The 20,945-nt window shown below is 40.0% G+C and overlaps 1 protein-coding gene across 22 annotated transcripts in view; it reads right to left on the bottom strand.

Annotated features, from left to right (window-relative positions):
* Epb41l2 (erythrocyte membrane protein band 4.1 like 2) overlaps window positions 1-20,945 on the bottom strand; it is a 205,447-nt gene that overhangs the window by 70,662 nt on the left and 113,840 nt on the right. For all 22 annotated transcript variants that reach the window (XM_045159023.1, XM_045159025.1, XM_045159024.1 and 19 more), the window contains exon 4: window positions 6,269-6,373. In XM_045159023.1, coding sequence (XP_045014958.1) covers window positions 6,269-6,373 — 105 coding nt within the window. The remainder of the gene's footprint in view (window positions 1-6,268; window positions 6,374-20,945) is intronic.

Raw genomic sequence — 20,945 nt, 5'->3', positions numbered from 1 at the left:
AAAAGGAGCTAGTATACATGTGTGCACATGCACGCACACACACCCATCCACTTAGTGAAACATTAGGTATGTCATTACCATGTTAAAAAGTTGGCTGATGGGGGCTAGAGAAGTGGCTTAGCAATTAAGGTGCTTGCCTGCAAAGCCTAAGGACCCAGGTTTGACTCTCCAGATCCCACATAAGCCAGATGCGCAAGGTGACACAAGCACACAAGGTCGCACATGTGCACATGATGGCACACGCATCTGGAGTTTGACTGCAGTGGCTAGAGGCCCTGGCACACTAATTCTCTCTCCCCCCCCTCCTTCCCCTCTCTCTCATAAAAAAATACAAAAAACTAACAAACAACAACAACAAACAAAACGTTGGCTGATGGGCACAGAGGACTTGACAAGCATAAAGGCCCAAGAAGCCAAATTCAATTCATTAGCACCCACATACACGGATGGGCATGGTTATACATGTCTGTAATTCTAGATCCTATGGAAGCAGAAACCAGAAAATCACTAGGTTTGCTGGTCAGCCAGTCTGACCAAAAATGGCAGCAGCAAATTTGGTCACAGATTCAATATCAAGGAAACACAGTAGATGGTACCTGATGTTCTTTCCTGGCCTCCATGCATGGCACAGTACACACGCATCTGCACAGACGTACAGGGAGGAGGGAGGGAGAGGGGAGAAGGATGAAGTTCCGCCAACTCTAGAATGGGTACCTTGCTTGTCCTGAGCCACAATTTCCTCAACTACAAAAAGGGAGTCATAGCATCTACCTGACTAATGACTAAGGAAGAGAGAGGAGAGGGGAGGGAAGAGAGGAAGGGAAGAAAGATGCCCAATTCTCTTTTAGGATATACCCTAAGATTCCAGAGTTAGATTTTTCCAAAGGCTTAGCTATATCTTCATTTCTTTTTAGTAAGCATCAATGGGGCCAGAAGAGAGAATAGAACAAATTCAATCAAATCCACACTGTGTTACCAATGTTGAAAGAATGAAAGCAGTTTTGTCTTAAATCTACATTTTCCCATAGGAATACATGGCACTGAAACAAATCCCCTTAAATATATACCGTTGATCAAATCAGGCCAAATAGAAGTCTACCATAATGTTGGCATTAGGAGAAAAGGTACAGGTTTTCTACATCACAGTGAAACATTCACAATACATCTGGGAGAATGTGGGATTATAAAGTTTAGCTAGTTTGAATACAGAATTTTGTGTAAAGTTAGTTTATATGTACAAACAGTTTATATGAGTGTTTGGTGCTGTTTCGGAGGGGAAAGGTCTGGCTATCAGACAACTGCTTTAGTTAATCTTCAAAAACTAAGTTTGGAATCAACAACACTTCTAACAAGTACCTCTTCCAATATGGCTTACAGCAAAATGACATTATAATACCTGGGCCAAATGCCAAGCACCATTAACAACAAAAATTCAAGATAATGTTTTTCTTTCTAAAGAATCCAACACTCTTAATGATGGTTCCATTTAGACATGAATAAAGAACTACACAGACATGGAATTCTATATAAAAGAGTAACATGTTGCTTGGATCCATCTAGTTTAACAACATTTTCTAAGTTCACATAAAAGTTCGCAACACGGACTGCAGAGATGACTTAGCAGTTAAGGCATTTGCCTGCAAAGCCAAAGGACCCAGGTTCAATTCTCCAGGTCACACACCTAAGCCAGATGCACAAGGTGGTACATATGTCTGGAGTTCATTTGCAATGCCTGGAGGCCCTGGCATGCCCATACGTGTGCACGCGCACGTGCGATCTCTCTCTATATATATAAGTGTGTATGTATATATATAAAATCTCAAATAAATAAGATTTAAAAAATAAACAATAACAAAACTACATTTTCATATTCAGATGAACCACAAAGCTTCCAAACCAAAAGAATGTTGAGATTTTTCCTCCATGGCAAATTTTTATATAAGATATTCATAGGTCAGCCTGACCTTCACCTTATAGCAGGTTTAAATTAATATCCATCTGAAATGCCTTTAAATATACAAAATGCTCAGAATAAGAAAGCAAGAAATGATCTGGGTAGTTCAGTTGCAGAGCATGTGCTTGGCATGTCTGAGGTCCTGGCTTTAATCCTCAACATCAAAAAGGAAAACTGACAAAGACACTTACATAGCTGCATTTAACTGGATTTCAAAGTAGTATAACAGTAATAGTTTTCTACGTAAAAAACAGGAGGGTTGGAGTGATGGCTTAGCAGTTAAGGTGCTTGCATGTGAAGCCTAAGAACCCAGGTTTGATTCCCCAGTACTTACATAAACCAGATGCACAAGGTGGCACATGCATCTAGAGTTCGTTTGCAGTGGCTAGAGGCCCTGGCATGCCCATTCTCTCTCACTTCTCTTCCTCCCTCCTCCTCCCAAATAAATAAGTAAAATATATATGTTTAAAAAAAAAAAAAAAAGGAAGCCGGGCATGGTGGTGCAAGCCTTTAATACCAGCACTTGGGAGGGAGACGTAGGTGGATCACCATGAGTTTGAGGCCACCATGAGACTATACAGTGAATTTTAGGTCAGCCTAAGCTTGAATGAGACCCTACCTCGGAAAACCAAAGAGAGAGAGAGAGAGAGAGAGAGAGAGAGACCATATGCATTAATATTGGAAGGATGAAAATTCTTTTGCCTAAACATATTGAAAACTAGATTTTGCCTACATAAGCAGGGAGAAACTTAAAAAGCTATACAACACAAAATCACAGTAAGTATATATGAATAAATTAATATATTTTAGCTATATTTGAGCATTCATTTCCTGAAATTTAATTGTTTCAGGAAGGAAATCCCAATCTTCATGTTCCCAAGTCTTTAGTTTTTCTAAAATAAAGTCTAAACACAAAAATGTTCATCTAATTTTACAAGCATAATCCACTTGACATTTATTAAGAGAAATTAACAAAAAAAATCAAATTTGGAATTCTGAACTCATTTAGTACTGGCATCTTTTTGTCAATGGGAATGTTATACAAGTAAGTGCACTCAAGCCTTGTGTAGACTAGCCATTGCCTTATGTTATTTTCTTCCTTAATGACCTTTAACCTCCTACACTTTCACCATCCTCTTCCACAGTCAATCCCTTGTCTTAACATCACTCTGTTCACTTCAGTAGACTCCATCACCTCATTCTGAGATACAATAAGGGCAATGAAGAGAAAGGATAACACACAAATAAGGTTTGAACTCAATGTGTTGGTAACTGAGGGAACTGCTGACACCCCTCCCTTGAGTTGAGAGAAGGAAGGTAGAAGGCAGGTTGAAAAAGAAATAGGGAGGTAGAAGGCAGGTTGAAAAAGAAATAGGGGGACAGGAGAGATGGCTTAGTGGTTAAGCTACTTGCCTACAAAGCCTAAGGACTCATGTTCTACTCTCCAGGTCCCACGTAAGCCAGATGCAGAGTGACATAAGGGTGATAGGTCACACATGTATACAAGGGGGCATGTGCATTTGGAGTTCAATTGCAGTGGCTGAAGGCCCTTGCTTGCCAACTCATTCTCCATACACACACGCACACACACACAAAGGTCTGTTGGGCCTGCCTTAAAAAAATTAGGAAAAGGGCCGGGCGTGGTGGTGCATGCCTTTAATCCCAACACATGGGAGCCAGAGGTAGGAGGATCACTGTGAGTTCAAGGCCACCCTGAGACTCCATAGTGAATTCCAGGTCAGCCTGGGCTAGAGTGAGACCCTACCTTGAAAAACCAAGAAAAAAATAAAAAAGGAAAAGGAAAAGGAAAAAAAAAAATCTCTTTATAGTAGTATATTCAGACAGCTCTATAGGATGAGCAATAGATAGAATATCTATCAACAAGGTTCATTTTAGAGAAGTATGGTATGTATTGAACATGGATTGTGAATGAGACATTAATAAAATAAAGTTTAAGAAGATGAAGATTATGTGATAAAATGTTTTGTAAGCCACACTTAGGGGAACAGACTGTATTATTAAATATTTCTAAGCAAAGAAGTACAGAGATAGGATCCTGGGAGTATAAGCCAAAATAAGATTGGTGAAAAGAGAGATCAGGAAAGAACCTTTTTGTTTTCTTTAATATTTATTTGTTTGGTTATTTATTTGAGAGAGAAGATGCAGATAGAGAGAATGGGCACATCAGGGTCTCTAAGCACTGTAAACAAACTCTAGATACATGTGCCACCTTGTGCATGTGGCTTACATGGGTACTAGGGAATGGAACCTGGGTCTTTAGGCTTTGCAGGCAAGCACATCTATCCACCCCAAGAAAAGACACCTCTTGACTGTGATCGGAAGGAAATAAAGAGCAGAAAGAAGTCTAGACCCATTCTTTCAGGGTAACGAAGAGATGACCAGTGTGCTTTCAGACTGGGAGTATTCAACAGTTACCTATATGGGTCTGAGGTTCTGGTGTATGATATGAACTAGACACATGCATACGGAGTAACAGTAAAACTAAAGGAAAAAGGTAAAGCCTACTATCTAAATACCTTTTGCCTTTTCTTACTTAAGGAATGTTCCAGAAATACCCAATTTCTTAACATAGTTTATTTTGTTTCTAATAACACAGCATGCTATTCAACATATTTTTACAACACACTGAATTATTTCCATGTTTTTCAAAGGCTGAAGGTTCTACAACTCTACCAACACAATCTGAAAAACTAAATGGTAATCACCAAGCTCCCAGCATGTTCTCTTCTGTACCTTCCAGGGGCAGCAGATGAGCACATGATGGGAAACATTAAGACTAACATGCAATTTACAGCCTTACAAAGGCACCAAGTTTATTTAGTTATTATTTCTGAGAGTGTTCTAAACACAGTTCTAATAAAAATACACACTACAGAGCAGGCAGACATGCAATTTAACTGTCTTCAATCTAAACGTAGAATTAAGCCACAAATTACATATCAGGAATTTAAATAGTGAGTTAACAAAATTTAACTTACATGTAATTATCTCCCTTACTACCCCATATTTTACTACTGAGTCATGTAAACACAAACAATAATGCCATATAGGCAAATAACAAGAGGACTGCACTGTTTTACTGGCTGACTTGAGTGATGCTGGACAGTAACCTTTTTCACTGTCTCTGAGTGCTCTGTGTACCCTCAGACAGAGGGGTGAGTCTGTCATCCACGGCTACAATCTAACAGACTCTCTGGAGGTGCAAACTTGCATTCTTCATCCCTATACTCACCACCTTCTCACCAGCACTCTAGAGACTTAGAATGTGAAACAAGAGAAAAAGCTCCTTTTTCTGCTAGAGACAAAGCTACAGGTTAAGTCTAGTGATGCTGCCAAAACTGATTAATATTTCCATCCTTACTTAGGAAGCTGAAGGCCTGAAGCTCCTTAGGATTAGCAATGAGCAACAGACCACAGACCGCCCTGACACACTTGCTTAATGTGCTGGGAAACTCCTACAGAAGACATGATCTTAACACCCTCCTGACATCAGGCAGATCTCCCCAGGGTGAGTTGGTAGCTGGTCAAAAGTACCACCTGAGTAGAGCTGGCCTAATTTTTTTTTTTTTTTTGCCAATAACAGCTCAATAGAGCCAGCTGGTCTACCTTTCAAACACCCACTATGATCTACTCAGCAAGGCACACACTCACTGCCAACCCTCTGGACAAGTATGCAGGAGCATTTCTACTGGTGACGTTCCTTCCACTGTGTCTAATTTTCTGCTTTGGGAGCATGCCTGCTATCTAGTAGAGAGGTGACTACACACCTGCATGTTGACAAATGGGCTGACTTAACTAGACTCTGAATTTAACAATCAAAGTCAAGAAAGGAACATGGTTTAGATAACATAATTGTCTAAAAGTTTATATTGTGTTTATGCCAGAACATCAATTTTCCCACAATTGAAAATCTTTTAATGCACCCATTTTAAAAGTATTCCCCTTCACAATCTCATTATATGAACTAACTGCACCGGGAATTCAAGCACTGAAAGTTTAACATAATTTTAAAGTCAGTTATTTTAATCACAAGTAATTAATAAGCACAGATAAGATTTCCATTCTGTTTCCTCATGAGGTAAGTATAAAGTACATATATGTATATATAAATGCCAAGAAGTTACTGGTGATTCTCTCACAAAAGATAATTTTACATGTTTACCAAATTTCTATAGTAAATAGAAAAATCTCACAATAAACAACAGTTACTTTAAATTTTATTTTGAGATTAAATGGCTTTTAAAATTATACATTATCTCTAAAAAATACAAAAATAAAGTTGAAATCACTTACTTTCTGCTCAGGGTTTTCCTGAAACAGAAGTCCAAAGTAGTCCTTCTCCAAGAGATTGAGGTGTTCACACACTTTGTCAAATAACACTTGTGCCTTAGCACGTTTCTGCAGAAAAGAAAGTAACTTTATTTTTTTAAACACTAAAAATTCTACTGATTTACTACAAATTACCACACAATATTTGTTTTCTAATGTTCTAACAAAGCAAACCATAAATCCTAAAATTAAAGCAAGATCAAATGCATCCTAGATTATTGTTGGTCTTATAACTATCCAGAAGGGGGGAAAAAAAAAAACAGATAAATGTAGGATGCTTACTGACTCACAGTATAAAATGTGTTCAAAGTGCTTCTCTTGCTACCTAAAGAAAACTCAATGAACCTAAGATGAATACTGTCCTAAGAAAACTGTTTCAGCGCATTATTCAGTATAACGTAACATAATGTATCCTATTAGCACTTAGGTTTGATGTTTGGGGGGAGGGGGTTTCAAAAAATTTGTAGATTACAAACTTTTCCAATACAAACTATATTCTTATTCATAATTTTCTAGAAAATATGGCATTCGCTCTTTAGAATAAAAAATTTTAAGTACAGGAGCTGGGAAGATGGCTTAGTGATTAAAGATGTTTGCTGGCAAAGCCCTTTGGATCCAAGTTCAATTTCCCAGAACCCACATAAAGCCTAACACAACGTAGCGTATGCATCTGTGATTCCAACACACCTGGACAATGGGAAACAAAGCCAGGAAAATCCCAAGTTTGTTTGCAATGGCAAGAGACCCTGCCTCAAAGAAAGTGGCAGAAGAGCACAGACCCCTACCTCATTGCTGTCTGACCTACACACACACATATTTTTACATACATAAATGCAAATAAATTTTAATTACAAAATTAAACATGGGCTGGAGATGGCTTAATGGTTTAAGCACTTGCCTGTGAAGCCTAAGGACCCTGGTTCGAGGCTCAATTCCCCAGGACCCACATTAGCCAGATGCACAAGGGGGCGCACACATCTGGAGTTCGTTCGCAGTGGTTGGAGGCCCTGGTGTGCCCGTTCTCTCTCTCTCTCTCTACGCCTCTCCCTCTCTCTCTCTCTCTCTCTCACTCTCTCTCTGCCTCTTTCTCTGTCACTCTCAACTAAATAAATTTTTAAAAAGAACAAAAAAATTAAACAGAAAATAACTAGGAATGTAAATCACCTATCTATAAGAATTTAATGTATTTTTATTTTATTTTGAATGAATTTGTTTTAAATTTAGGAAGCTGCTATCTATAGAAGTGATAGCCAAGAAAAGCTCACAGGATCAAAAAGTAATCAATGCAGTAACTCATTTCCAATTAAGAAGCACAGCCCTGAAACAATCCAAGTGTGAGGCCAGGTTAAACTTATTTCCAAATGCCTTATTTCCAAATACCCTGACAGAAGCTACCACTGGATGGATACTGAAAACAGAACAGACCATCAGTCCTTCCTCCTCCAAGGGAATGCCCTTCATTCTCAAGACATAGAGTCATTAGTTCATCTAATATATAAAACTTATTATAAAATTATTATAAAAATCTCCATACGCAGATTTTGAGGAGAATCTTAGACTTGTACTAATTCTTTTATAATAATATTTCTAAATACTCGTAATATCAACCAGTTAAGGTAAGAAGAAGAAAACCAAACTAATTACAGTAACATAACAGAGCAATGTGTAATATACACCACTATGGATTCAGAGTCTAGATTTAATATTTAAATTAGTAAGATACATTTGTGCTTAGAGTGTATACAAACAGAATGATCTGTATTACAGTGCAGTAGTACTGAACTCAGAAGGCCAAATGTCAAAGTTCTAAATACATTATTCCTTACAAGCTGTGTGACCCAAGACAAGGCAGAACTTGTTTGGGACTAGTTTACATAGCTGTGAAATGGACATCACAGAACCTGCCATTAAGGTATGTGGGAAGTACTAACTAAATTAAATGTGTAACAACTAGTTAGGATACTGAAAATTAGGAATTTTTTGTTCATTTTTTTTTATTTGAGAGCGACAGACAGAGAGAGAAAGAGGCAGATAGAGAGTGAGAATGGGTGCACCAAGGCCTCCAGCCACTGCAAACAAACTCCAGACGTGTGAGCCCCCTTGTGCATCTGGCTAATATGGGTCTTGGGGAATCAAGCCTCGAACCGGGGTCCTTAGGCTTCACAGGCAAGGGCTTAACTGCCAAGCCATCTCTCCAGCCCCAAATTAGGAATATTTAAAAGTCATATTTAAGACAATTGAATATCTATGAATACATTACTTCAATTCAAAAAGAAAAAAGCATTCTAACACCACTTAACATCACTTAACATCAATGTTGGGGGTTTTGCTTTTTTGGGGGGGTTATTGTTTTGTTTTTTGAGGTGGGTCACACCCAGTTCCTCTACAGCATTCAACATTTCATAAGCATCTTCTATTACTAGACAAGTGTGACAAGGAGAAAACCACCTCAGTCTCCTAACTTGTAAACCAGAAGTAATAACTACCTTAAAGCTCTCCATAAGAATCAAGAGACAGGATGCGCCAAAGTGCCCTGGTCAACCACAGCAGAATCCTGACCCCAGCTCTTCTCCCACTTCCACCTAGGAAGCATCAAAACATGCTCTTGATGCTCAGACTGTGCCTCGCCTAGTCTTTCACTGCTCTCTAAGACACAGATATTTTATTTATCAATCAATTATTTGAGAGAATGAGAGAGAATGAGTACACTAGGGCCTCTAGCTATTGCAAACTACTCCAGATGCAAGTACCATCTTGTGCATCTGGCTTACATGGGTTCTGGGGAATCAAACCTGGGTCCTTAGGCTTTACAGGCAAGCACCTGAACCACTAAGCTATCTCTCCAGTACATACACATTTTAATGCTGAGGAAGTCCTGACTACAGACACTACCTCAGCTCTACTTAGCATTTCCTCTCTGAACCCTAGGTCTGGCAAGAAAGACAAAATATAACAGAGGCACATCTTGAAATATACCAAGTGCTATGAGAACCCTAAGGATGGAATTGGCAACTATATTTAAGTCAGTTTTACCATGATGACATATGATGTGAATCTTAAATAAGGAAATGTTTCCTTGAGAGGTGGGAAATTTACATATTTAAGAGTACTTAACTTTTACTTTGAGTGTTTATAAAGTCAGAGTCCATTCCTGTTCAAAAGATATTGGAAGGCTGGAGAGAGGGCTTAGCTGTTAAGGCACTTGCCTACGAAGCCTAAGAACTCATGGTCAAATCTGGAGGCCCCATGTAGCCAGATGCACAGTGACACAAGTGTGCAATGTCACACAAGAGCCACAAGGTGGTACGCACATCTGGAGTTCATTCACAGCAGCTGAAGGTCCCAACGCACCCATATTGGAGGATACAGTAAGATACAGAAACCAGGCCATTCAATATAACTGGTCACACTGTCCACCCTCAGATGACTGTGGGGTTTGCCAAGCTAAAAGACTCACATACAGACCCAGCTCCTTGCTGATGTCAGTTCCTATGGCTACACAGGGGAAACGTGGTAAGATACAAATGGTTCCAGGAGGGCTGGAGAGATGGCTTAGTGGCTAAGCGTTTGCCTGTGAAGCCTAAGGACCCCGGTTCAAGGCTTGACTCCCCAGGACCCATGTTAGTCAGATGCAGAAGGGGGCGCACACATCTGGAGTTTGTTTGCAGTGGCTGGAGGACCTGGCATGACCATTCTCTCTCTCTCTCTCTGCCTCTTTATCGCTCTCAAATAAATAAATAAAAATGAACAAAAACTTAAAAAAAATAAATGGTTCCAGGAAATTTATATTCAACTTGCAGAGAGAGAAATCAAACAGATACAATTTTTTTTAAAAAAAGGCCTTAACTAACTGCCAACTAAAGATGGTGACCAAAGCATTTAATTAGGAATAAAGTATTTAATAAAATTCTTAACATATTTCATGGATTCATTAAAGGGCTACTGAAATCATGAGACCTTTTTGAATTGCTCTAAAAATAACTCATGTTAACTATGACTCAAAAGTTTCAGTTATTTAATCAACCTCAATTAACAAGTGAGAAAACTTATATAGTGTCTAACTGACCTAAATTTCCAGTCTGGTTTTCTGAATTTCTTTTAAAGGAATCGAATTCTTATCTGGAATATCAATAAATGTAAGTACTTTGTACTTATAACCAGACATGCCTTGCCTTTTGAACCAGGGTTTTGCTTTGTAGCCCAGGCTGGCTTCAAACTGATTATTCTCCTTCCTCAGCCTCCTGAGTGCTGGGATTATAGGCTATAGATGCTGCTAGGGTTACTGGCATGCATAACCATCACTTTCACTTTCTAGTAAACAACTTGAGTTCTGTTGCATGAAAGGACTACAAACACATTTGTTAACCAAGTGAAATAATACATTTTGCTTTACAACAAAAACACCACTATAAACAGCTAGTTCATGAGCTATAATAGCAGTATGGGAATAGTACCTCAGATTTAAAAATTAAAAAAAAAAACTAGTGATTTGTCAAGATGTAGCCTTAAATCCTTTCTTTTCACCCTTATTACTTTTTTAAAATTTATTTTATTCATTTGAGAGAGAAAGAGAATGGCCACATCAGGACCTTCAGCCACTGTAAACAAACTCCAGACACATGTGCCACCAGCTTATGTGGTTCCTGGGGAACTGAACCTGGATCCTTTGGCTTTGCAGACAAACACTTTAACAGCTAAGCCATTTCTTCAGTCCTCATCTTTATTTTCCAATTTCAAAACTCTGTTTCTACACAAATCCAAGTTTTCCTTTCCTATATTACTTTTTAAAATAGCATTATTTTGGGGGATGCAGGAAGGAACACTAGGGCTGCAAAGTCCAGACATGTAACACTCTGAGCTGCTGGCTTCCCATGGGCGCTGGGGAGCTGAATCCAGACTGCTGGCTTTGCCAACTGCTGAGCTATCTCCCAGCCCCTCCTACATTTCAGTGTCCCAGACTCAGCCTTGAAAACTTTGTTTCATGTCTTTGTCATTTACTATTGTATTCTACTCCTCCTGATATGAATTTCAGGGGCTGGGTTCTTTAAGAAAACACATATCTTATGCCAGTGCCTCTTAAAACAGCACCTCACTGAGTAATTACCTAACAAGTATGCCAAAAGGTATCAACTGGACAGATATCATTAAAGGTAATCACTAATGACTCATAGCATTAAAATCAGCCATATAATTGGCAGAGTTGAGTCTAGAATTCAGGCCTTTTGGCTAGCAGTCATACATGATCTCCTGGACTTTCATTCATGGAGAACCATACAATAGACATTCAAGGAACTAGAGTAAACACATAGTGGCATTAAGATTTGAGGCAAAAGTCAACCACAAGCCTTTATAAGCCCTTCTTTAGTAAACAACTGCATTTCCAAATAATTTTTGAAAACTAGAGAATGAAGAACAGATCATGCCCAGGTTTATACAGGCTTTACACATTCCTTCACTAAGACATTATTTTCACTGCTATATCCAACTGCTATTTGAAACATTCCTTTGCTCTGTACCTATTTGTATAGCAGAACCTTTGCAGTATAAACTGTCAATTTACTTAATAATGTAGTGCTACATCCACCAGTCAATCAACGCCATGTACCCGGCCTAGAGAAATGACTCTGTGAGCAACAGCATTTGCTGCACAAGTATGATGACGTGGCGGTGAACCCCAAGAACCCAAATAAAGATGGACACAATAGCACACAGGTGTGCTGTAATCCCAGCACACTTATGGCAAAATGGGAGTCCGAGACATGAAAAAAATCCCTGGAAGCCCATGAAGCAGTTAGCCTGGAATTCACAGCAGTGAACCCGAGATCCTGGCTCAAACAAGGTGGAAGACAAACACCTCTCACTTCCACACACATGCTGTGGCACAAGTTCAACACACACACACACACACACATTATTCATAAAACTTGCCAAGCACATTTCAAAAGAGAAAATTTACTTTCCATATCAAATGCCAACAAGTTTAGTAAACTATTGTTCTCATATGCCTCTCCTTGTTCATCTAACTTGTATCACTGCCTTGCAGTGTAAATCAATGAGCTAGGGGAGGGTTAAAAAGGGGGGGGGGGCTTTAAGGTTTATTGTCTAGGCATCAACCAAATGTTTTGTTTTGTTAATTTTTATTTATTTGTGTGTGTACAAACACCAGGGTCTCTTGTTGATGCAAATGAATGGCCCTTCAGCTGTGGAACTGAACCAAGGCATGAAGCTTTTGCAAGCAAACTCCTTTAACTGCTGAGCTATCTTCCAAGATACAGACAAAGAAAGATTAATTTAGATGGATTTTAGAAAATGGAAGATTAAAACATTAGGAAACTTATACGAAGCTTCTCTTAAAAAGCCAAAGATATCCACAGCAAACCAACAAAAGGAGGGTAGGCTGGAATTTGAGACACTGAGGAAAGTCCCCTGTGTCTCTGCTGTTATTCGTGGCATTCATTACTGAAGCCAAAATATGACATTTCTGGAGGCCTCTCAACTTGGAGGAATTTCTCTAACTGCTTACCAAGCAGATTGCAGAGGACGCCACACACCACTGGCACTTTATAAAACACCATCACTGTCTCCATGTAGGTTCCTCACACTGCGTTATTGTGTGCCAAGAAAGCAGTGATGGGAAGTACACAATGCAATCCAAACATCACAGCCCCAGAGCTATGCATAGGACACTCGCACTACACCACACGATGCAAACAGAAAAGGCCAAGAAAGAAAGGTATGCAGAGAGCAAACACAAGTGATATATTGTTAGGATGGGATGGAGGAAATCAACTAAAACCATATGCAAGAGCAAAGACAGCACTCAGTCTAAGACCGCCAGTTATCAGATTGTTTTAAGAGTCAGCATGCTGGTTTTCAAAGTTTATTCAAGACCTAGCAAAAAAGAAACCTGGACCGATGTGTTCAAAACAGTCATATACAGAAAAAAAAATTTTCTACAATGTTTCCCTGTTCATGTAAGTTTGAAAAAGTTTTTCAACTGCTCAAAACAGGAAAGTATGCATTATATGCGAAACATATAGACATATATGCAGGCATGTAAGTATATAAAATATCTAACACACACACACACACGTATCTTTATGAGTAGTTTAAAAGACCCCTTCAGGATTAATTTTTATTATTCAGGAGTAATACACACACACATAGATGCTGTGACACATACAGGTTTCTTAAAAATCATTTTAAAAATAATTTTATTTGAGAAAGATATTGAGACAGAGAGTGAGTATGGGTGTGCAAGGGCCTCATGCCTCCTGCATGCAAACACATGTGCCACCTTGTGCAGCTGGCTTTACCTGGGTACTGGGGAATCGACCTGGCTCCTTTGGCTTTACAGGCAAGCAGCTTAACCAATTAGCCATCTCTCCAGTCCCTTAAAAATCATTTTAAAAGAAATTTTTCTCAGAGCTCATTAAAGTTCTCCTATTTCTTTCCCATTCCACAAGATTTAAGGGATTATGGTGGAATATTGGGCAGATTCATAGTATAATGGATGTTAGTGACATTAAATGCTACTCAAAGTAGTTTCAAGTACTAGGAAATTTTAAGAAAGGCTGTAGTTAAATAAAAGGCAACACCAGACCTAAATCACAAGAATCCCGCCCCCCACCCCGCAGTGTACTCTGAAGTATTTAAAAGAAACCCTAGTGTGGCTGGACACATAAAGGCTCACTGTGCAGAAAATCACAAGCACACCTGAATTACCTTCTCAAGGACCAAGATAGTTGCCTGTCTTAGAAGTTTTAAGATTCTATTTCAAAAGCACAATGAGTCCAAGTCCATTCCAGATTGAATACAGTATCCAGATGGAGTACTTGTCTACACTACTCTGCATGATTTTCAGAATTCTTAACTGAACACGCAGTTCATCTCATAAGCAACTGAGCATGTACGTTAGTTATTTTTCCGTCACCATGACTAAAATATCCAACACTTAAGGCAGGAAAGATTTACTTTGGCTCAGTGTTTCAGTAGGTTTTGGTCCATGAAACATGACGGACAAGGCATTGTAGAGTTAATGGCAATATAAACATGTCGTAGCAACTATTCGCATCTTGATAGACCAAGAACTAGAGTATTGCAGGAAGTGGCCCAGCTAATAATTCTCAAATGCCTGGTCCTCATGGCCTATCTTCCCCAGGTCCTATCTCCCAAAGATTCCACAGCCCCTGTAAACAACAGAACCAGTCAGGAAACAGGCACGCAAAAACAGGAGCTTGTGGGGCTGGAGAGATGGCTTAGCAGCTGAGGTGCTTGCCTGCACAGCCAAAGGACTCAAGTTCAATTCCTCAAGACCCATGTAAGCCAGATGCACAAGGTTGTCCTTGCGTTTGCAGTGGCTAGAGGCCCCAGCATGGCCATTCATATTCTCTCATAAATTTAAAAAAAGAGGAGCTTGTGGAGAACATGTCATATTCAAATCACAGAAGTGAGTACAAACAAGGTAGAACATATTACATATTATACCTTCTATATATTCTATATTGCAATCATTCTGCCAGCATTAACAAAACTACAATCTGTTTAACAAATATGCTATTTTTAAAAAAATACAGCTTTAAACTTCAATCTTTGATCTATAACTAAGGTGGTTATAGTTTTTCCTTCTTGTACCCAAGGGGTTTTCAACAATTTTCAGGACACAGAATCGCCTATTAAAGCACAGCTTGCTTAGGGACACTCAGGGGACTTCATTTCCATAATGCTGGACAGGTAGGTGGTCAGTCATCCATAAAGCCTGGCTCTACAGACATGCCTCACATGCCCTCTGTGGTGATTTAAATCAGCTGTCCCCCAAAGACAGATGTGTTTGAATGCTTGCTCCCCAGCTGGGAGGAGCCTTACCAGAGGAAGTATTTTGCTAGGGGCAAACCTTAAGGTTTATTAACCACTAGCTTGCCAGCCAGCATTAGTCTTGACTCACTCTCCTGCTGTTGTTTCTCCCTGCTATGGCAGAAGTGATATCCAGCCTCTGCTCATGCCACCTCCCCTCCCCTACTCCTGCCATCACGAAGTTCCCCCTTTAGACTGTGAACTGAAATAAATACATTCCTCCCATAAGCTATTTTTGGTTGGGTGTTTTGTCCCAGCAACAAGAAGTTAACTACAACATCGTCTTTGGGTAATCAAAGTTTAGTGGATTACTATCGTAGCATACATAAGGAAGAATCAAACTAGCAAATTGTTGCTCTAACAAACGGGCTCTTGATAATTTCTCAAGTGCAAAACCCAACTATGCTTCTAGAGTCTATTTGGTAGTGGAATTCATTCATCTTTCATATTCTGCTTCTTTGTAATTCAACTGGTTTTGTCCCATGTTTCTTCTGGCTCACCAATAAGAGGATGTCTTTGGACCAAAGGATTGTTTGATTCAACCTTTCAAGGTAAAGCGTATTTGTCTTTATTTATTTTTATTTTTTCATTATTTTTTAACTAACTAATTATTTTGGTTTTCCAGGGCAGGGTCTCCCTATAGCTCAGGCTGACCTGAAATTCACTATGTCGTCTCAGGGTGGCCTCAAACTCACGGCGATCCTCCTACTTCTGCCTCTTGAGTGCTGGGATTAAAGGCCTGTACCACCACACCCAGCTATCTTTAAATCTTGAGGCTTTTTGTTCTTATTTGTCAAACTACTAGTTGGAAGTTTAATTTTAGGTGCAAGCAAATTTTTTTAAATAACAAAGTCAACATGAATAAGTAAGTTTTTACATTTAAAGCCTTTCCAAATCATAAAATTATAGACAAATTTTAAGAACAATATTGGAAATTTATCTGAGACATTAGAACTTGCATATTCTCAAGAATTGAAGGATTAGAGAGATGGCTCACTGGTTAAAGACAGCTGCTTGCAAAACTTAATGGCCATGGTTTGAAACCCCATTACCCATGTAAAGCCAGATGCACACAGTTATGTATCTTGAGTTCTGTTTACAGGTGCAAGAGAGCCTGGAGTACCCATTCCCATTGATATTCTCCCTACTCCCTCTCTCCTTGCAAATAATAATACCTTAAAAATAAGAGTTCTGGGCTGGAAAGATGGCTTAGCGGTTAAGCGCTTGCCTGTGAAGCCTAAGGACCCCGGTTCGAGGCTCGGTTCTCCAGGTCCCACGTTAGCCAGATGCACAAGGGGGCACACGCATCTGGAGTTCGTTTGCAGAGGCTGGAAGCTCTGGCGCACCCATTCTCTCTCTCTCCCTCTATCTGTCTTTCTCTCTGTGTCTGTTGCTCTCAAATAAATAAACGAATAAAAAAAATAAAATAAAATAAAATAAAAGAGTTCAAGAAAGGCTGGAGAGATTGTTGAGTGGTTAAAGCACTTGCCTGCAAAACCAAAGGACCCATTTGATTCCCCACATAAGCCAGATGCACAAGATGGTACATGTGTCTAGAGTTTGTTTGCAGTGGTTGAGGGCCCTAGCATGCCCACATTCATTCAATCATTCATTCTCTCTCTCTCTCTCATTCATATATACATCCTACTTCTGCCATTCACCTGTAACCAGTGACGAAAGTCTCTGGAAGCCAATCCCACCCCTCCAGCCAGGCTGAGCAGCACAGGAAAACGTTCATCCTGAACCAATAGTGCTCAGTCGCAGCCATTCCACAGTCCTGGTATATCCAAAACATCTTTGGATGTATACCACAAACCATCATTCATCCTCAAAGCTCCACCTAACGGCCTTACTTTGACTCTCAGGGACTTCAACCCTGTTTCCCATTCCGAATCTCAGCAGTGGCTTCCAGAACTGGTTTATCTTCATACAATGGTCTTACTGGGCTGGGCCTCTGCACGGGGACCTACTCCTGCTTCACATTCCTCGAACCATGTGCACTACATGACCAGCTTCCCTGCATTGTCCATGCTTCGAAAACCAATACTAACACCAATACTGCAACAATGGCAGAGGAAGCTGGCTCACTTCCACAGATCCACACAGAGAGACACCACCAAGCAGCCACAGAGCAATCTGCTCTTTACACACCTTAGGGCTGGACTTAAGATCCGCCCCAGTGGACACACCTCCAGAAGGCTGCTAGAGACTTAAGATGCAAGATAAGTCAAAAATACCTCAGGCTATGGGGGACATGCATTCACACTCAAACCCCCACACTGACTGTACATACGCTCAAGCCCAGCATTAGACCCACAGAGGCAGAATCCTCTGAAATGGCTCCTAGACTTCTGTATCTTAAAAAAAACAGACTATTTTTGGAGCTGTTTTAGGTTCACAGCAAACCTGAGTCAAGTATATATACACACTGCCCCACAGAGCACGCAGTGGAGTACAACCGTTACAACTGATGAGCTGGTGCCTGGAGTCCAAGGTTCCCTCTTGGAGTCAGTTTCCTGGGTTTCAATAAGTGTCTAATAACATGTATCCACCACTCATACATCACATGCAATCATACAGAAGAGCCTAATCATCCTCAAACTTCTCCTCCCCTGAATATTCAAAAAGATTAAACAAGATGTGACCATGAAGCAGAATTGGGAACAAGGTCAGCAGACAGAACCCCTGTTACCGAGAAAGACTATCTGCCTGAAACCTCGACTCCCCAGGGTTGCAGTTTTTTGTCTGGTGAGTTAACATCCAAGGGAGTGTTTCATCCCTTTCAAGGACCCAGATACAAAGCCAAGATGATATATATTAATTACTTAACTTTTCACTTAAAACCTGTTTTTTTTAAAAATTTTTTTTCTTTACTATTACAGAAAGAGTAAGGGCCTTCTGTCACTGCAAACAAACTCTTAGATACATGCCACTTTACATGGGTACTGAAGAACTGAACCCAGGCCATCAGGCTTTACAAGCAAGTGCATTTAACCACTGAACCATCTCTCTAGTCCCCTAGAAGTGTTCATGTGAGTATGGCCTTGCGGCACTCCCCCTGACAGGTCACCTCACTAGCAGGTATTCCCTGACCCTAAGGGCTAACCGCCCAGCCTCTCTCCACCTCGCAGCTGTGACTCAGCATGCCCTGCACTTAATCAGATTTGTGATACCAGAAACTGTGGTCTCCGAAGAAGAAAAAGAAACACAAAACATTTTTTATCTATACAGTGAATTCCAGGTCAGCCTGGGCTAGAGCAAGACCCTGCCTCTAAAAAAAAAAAAAAAAAAAAAGAAAGAAAGAAAAAATTTACTATAATATTACAAAGGGATCATCATAAACCATGGAACTAGTAATAAGGAGGTTTAAGTGGCAAAAGCATGAAAATCAGGAAAAAAACTGAGTTTAAAATCCAAACTGGGACTTAAAAGAGCATCTTCTCCTCTTTACTACACAGATTGTGACCAGGGGTCAGAAGAGATGGTCTCTATTATAATCACCCCTCTATCCATAGGTTGCATCCAGCAACCACATATAGCAAATACTCAAGGAAAATGTAAGAAACAATAATTGAAAGGGGGAGGGAACTTGATGGAATGTGGATTTGAGGGGGGTGAATGGGGGCAAGGATTATTGTGATTTATTGTTTATGGTTATGGAAGCTGTCAATAAAAAGTTTAAAATGGGCTGGAGAAATGGCTTAGCAGTTAAGGCATTTTACCTGTGAAGCCAAAGAACACAGGTTTTTTTGTGGTGGCACGTGTATCTGGAGTTCCTTTACAGTGGCTAAAGGCCTTGTACGCCCACTCCCCCCTCCCCAATAAAATAAAATGAAAGTTAAAAATGGCATCTGTAGCCAGGCATGGTGGCACATGCCTTTAATCACAGCACTTGGGAGGCAGAGGTAAGAGGATTGCTATGAGTTCAAGGCTACATATTGAATTCCAGGTTAGCCTGGGCTACAGCAAGACCCTGCCTTGAGAAACCAAAAAGTGGGGGGCATCTATATGAACATGTATGCACAGACTTTTTCCCTTGTCATTATTCCCAAAACAACACAGTGTAACAGCTATTCACATAACATTTACATTTCAGTACAACTTTCAGTGATCTAGAGGTAATCAAGGGACACGGGAGAGGAGGGGCACAGGCTCTATGCACACGAACACCATGCCACCTGATACAGGAGATGTGAGGCTGTGTGCTACCTATGGGGCCACTTGGAACCAATCCCCTCATATCCCCAAGACTAACCATATTTGCAGGGAAAAAAATAACATCTTTTAAATAAGCTAGAATTTCCTAGGATTTACTTCATTTGCTAGGACTGACCTCTACCCAATTAAACACACATGCAAAACCAAATGGGTTATCTAGACACCTACAAGAAATAAGAGAATAAAAACTTCTGAAAAGCATCAAGAAAGTCACCAACAACATCAAAAGAAATACTCATAGAACTGTCACAACCAGCTTGGTAGGGTGGCATACACCTTTAATCCCAACACTGGGAAGGCTGAGGTAGGAGGACCATAGTGAGATGGGGATACGCCTAGTTAAAGCCAGCCAAGAGAAGCAAGCTTGGCCCAGAAATAACAATACTAGCCAGGAAAAGCGAAACTTAAGTTTACAATACATAGGATCATTAATACATCCTTGTTTATAGATCAGAATATCTTAATACACCTTCCCTAAACCTATCTTTCCTTAACATATCTTTCCATTTCCTTATAAATACTATCGTTTTAACCCTAAATTTTTGCTTGACTTTACTATTTCAGCATTTCCAAGTAAAAAATGTATTAAGTTAGCTGCTACTGGGTTTGTGTGTGTGTGTGTGTGTGTGTATGTGTGTGTGTGTGAGAGAGAGAGAGAGAGAGAAGGAAGTAGGTAGGAGGACTGTCATGAGTTCAAGGCCACCCTGAAACTACAGAGTGAATTACAGGTCAACCTGGGCTACAGCAAGACCCTACCTCAAAATAAAAAAATATATATATATATAAATTCCTTAACATTCCATGTTCTTAAATATTTTATAGCCCCATTAAGGAAAATCAATATCCTAACAGGTTTTAAAAATGTAAAAGAAAAGTCTGCATGTGGGGCTGAAGAGAAGGCTCAGTGGTTAAGGTACTTGCCTGTAAAGGCCAAGGACCCAGGTTTGATTCCCCAGGACCCACATAAGCCAAATACACAAGGTGGTACATGTATCTGGAGTTTGTTTGCAGTAGCTAGGGGCCCTGGCATGCCCATTCTCATCTTCTCTCTGCCTCGCTCTCAAGTAAGTAATATATATTTAAATGTTTGCATGTGTATGTACATGTAGCATGCATGTAGGTGTACCTGTGTAGGGGCGTACATGAAGGCCAAAGGTTAATATCAGGTGTCTTCTATCACTATCCATCTGATGGGAAACTGAGTCTGTCTCACTGAACTCAAGAGAGTGCAGATTCAGCTATCCAAGCCAGCCAGCAAGACTGCAGAGTCTCCTGCCGATCACTGAAGTTACAGTGCTCGCCACCGGGCTGGAGTCTACTCGGCTGCTGAGGATCCTTACTTGGGTCCTCAGGCTTACAGAACACTTTACTCAGCGAGCTATCACCCTAGTCCCCCAAAATATAATTTCTGAGAAATGAAAATCCACATTCTTTTTATCAACTTTTCTCAATGATTTACCATGGTAACACACACCTGTAATCCTAACACTTGGGAAGTAGAGGCAGGAAGATCTGACATTCAAGATCTTTGGCTACATAACAAGTTATTCAAGGCTAGCCAGCTACATAA

The sequence above is a fragment of the Jaculus jaculus genome, chromosome 9, assembly GCF_020740685.1.
Source record: "Jaculus jaculus isolate mJacJac1 chromosome 9, mJacJac1.mat.Y.cur, whole genome shotgun sequence".
Classification (NCBI taxonomy): domain Eukaryota; kingdom Metazoa; phylum Chordata; class Mammalia; order Rodentia; family Dipodidae; genus Jaculus; species Jaculus jaculus.
This window is presented reverse-complemented; position numbering and strand designations above follow the sequence as displayed.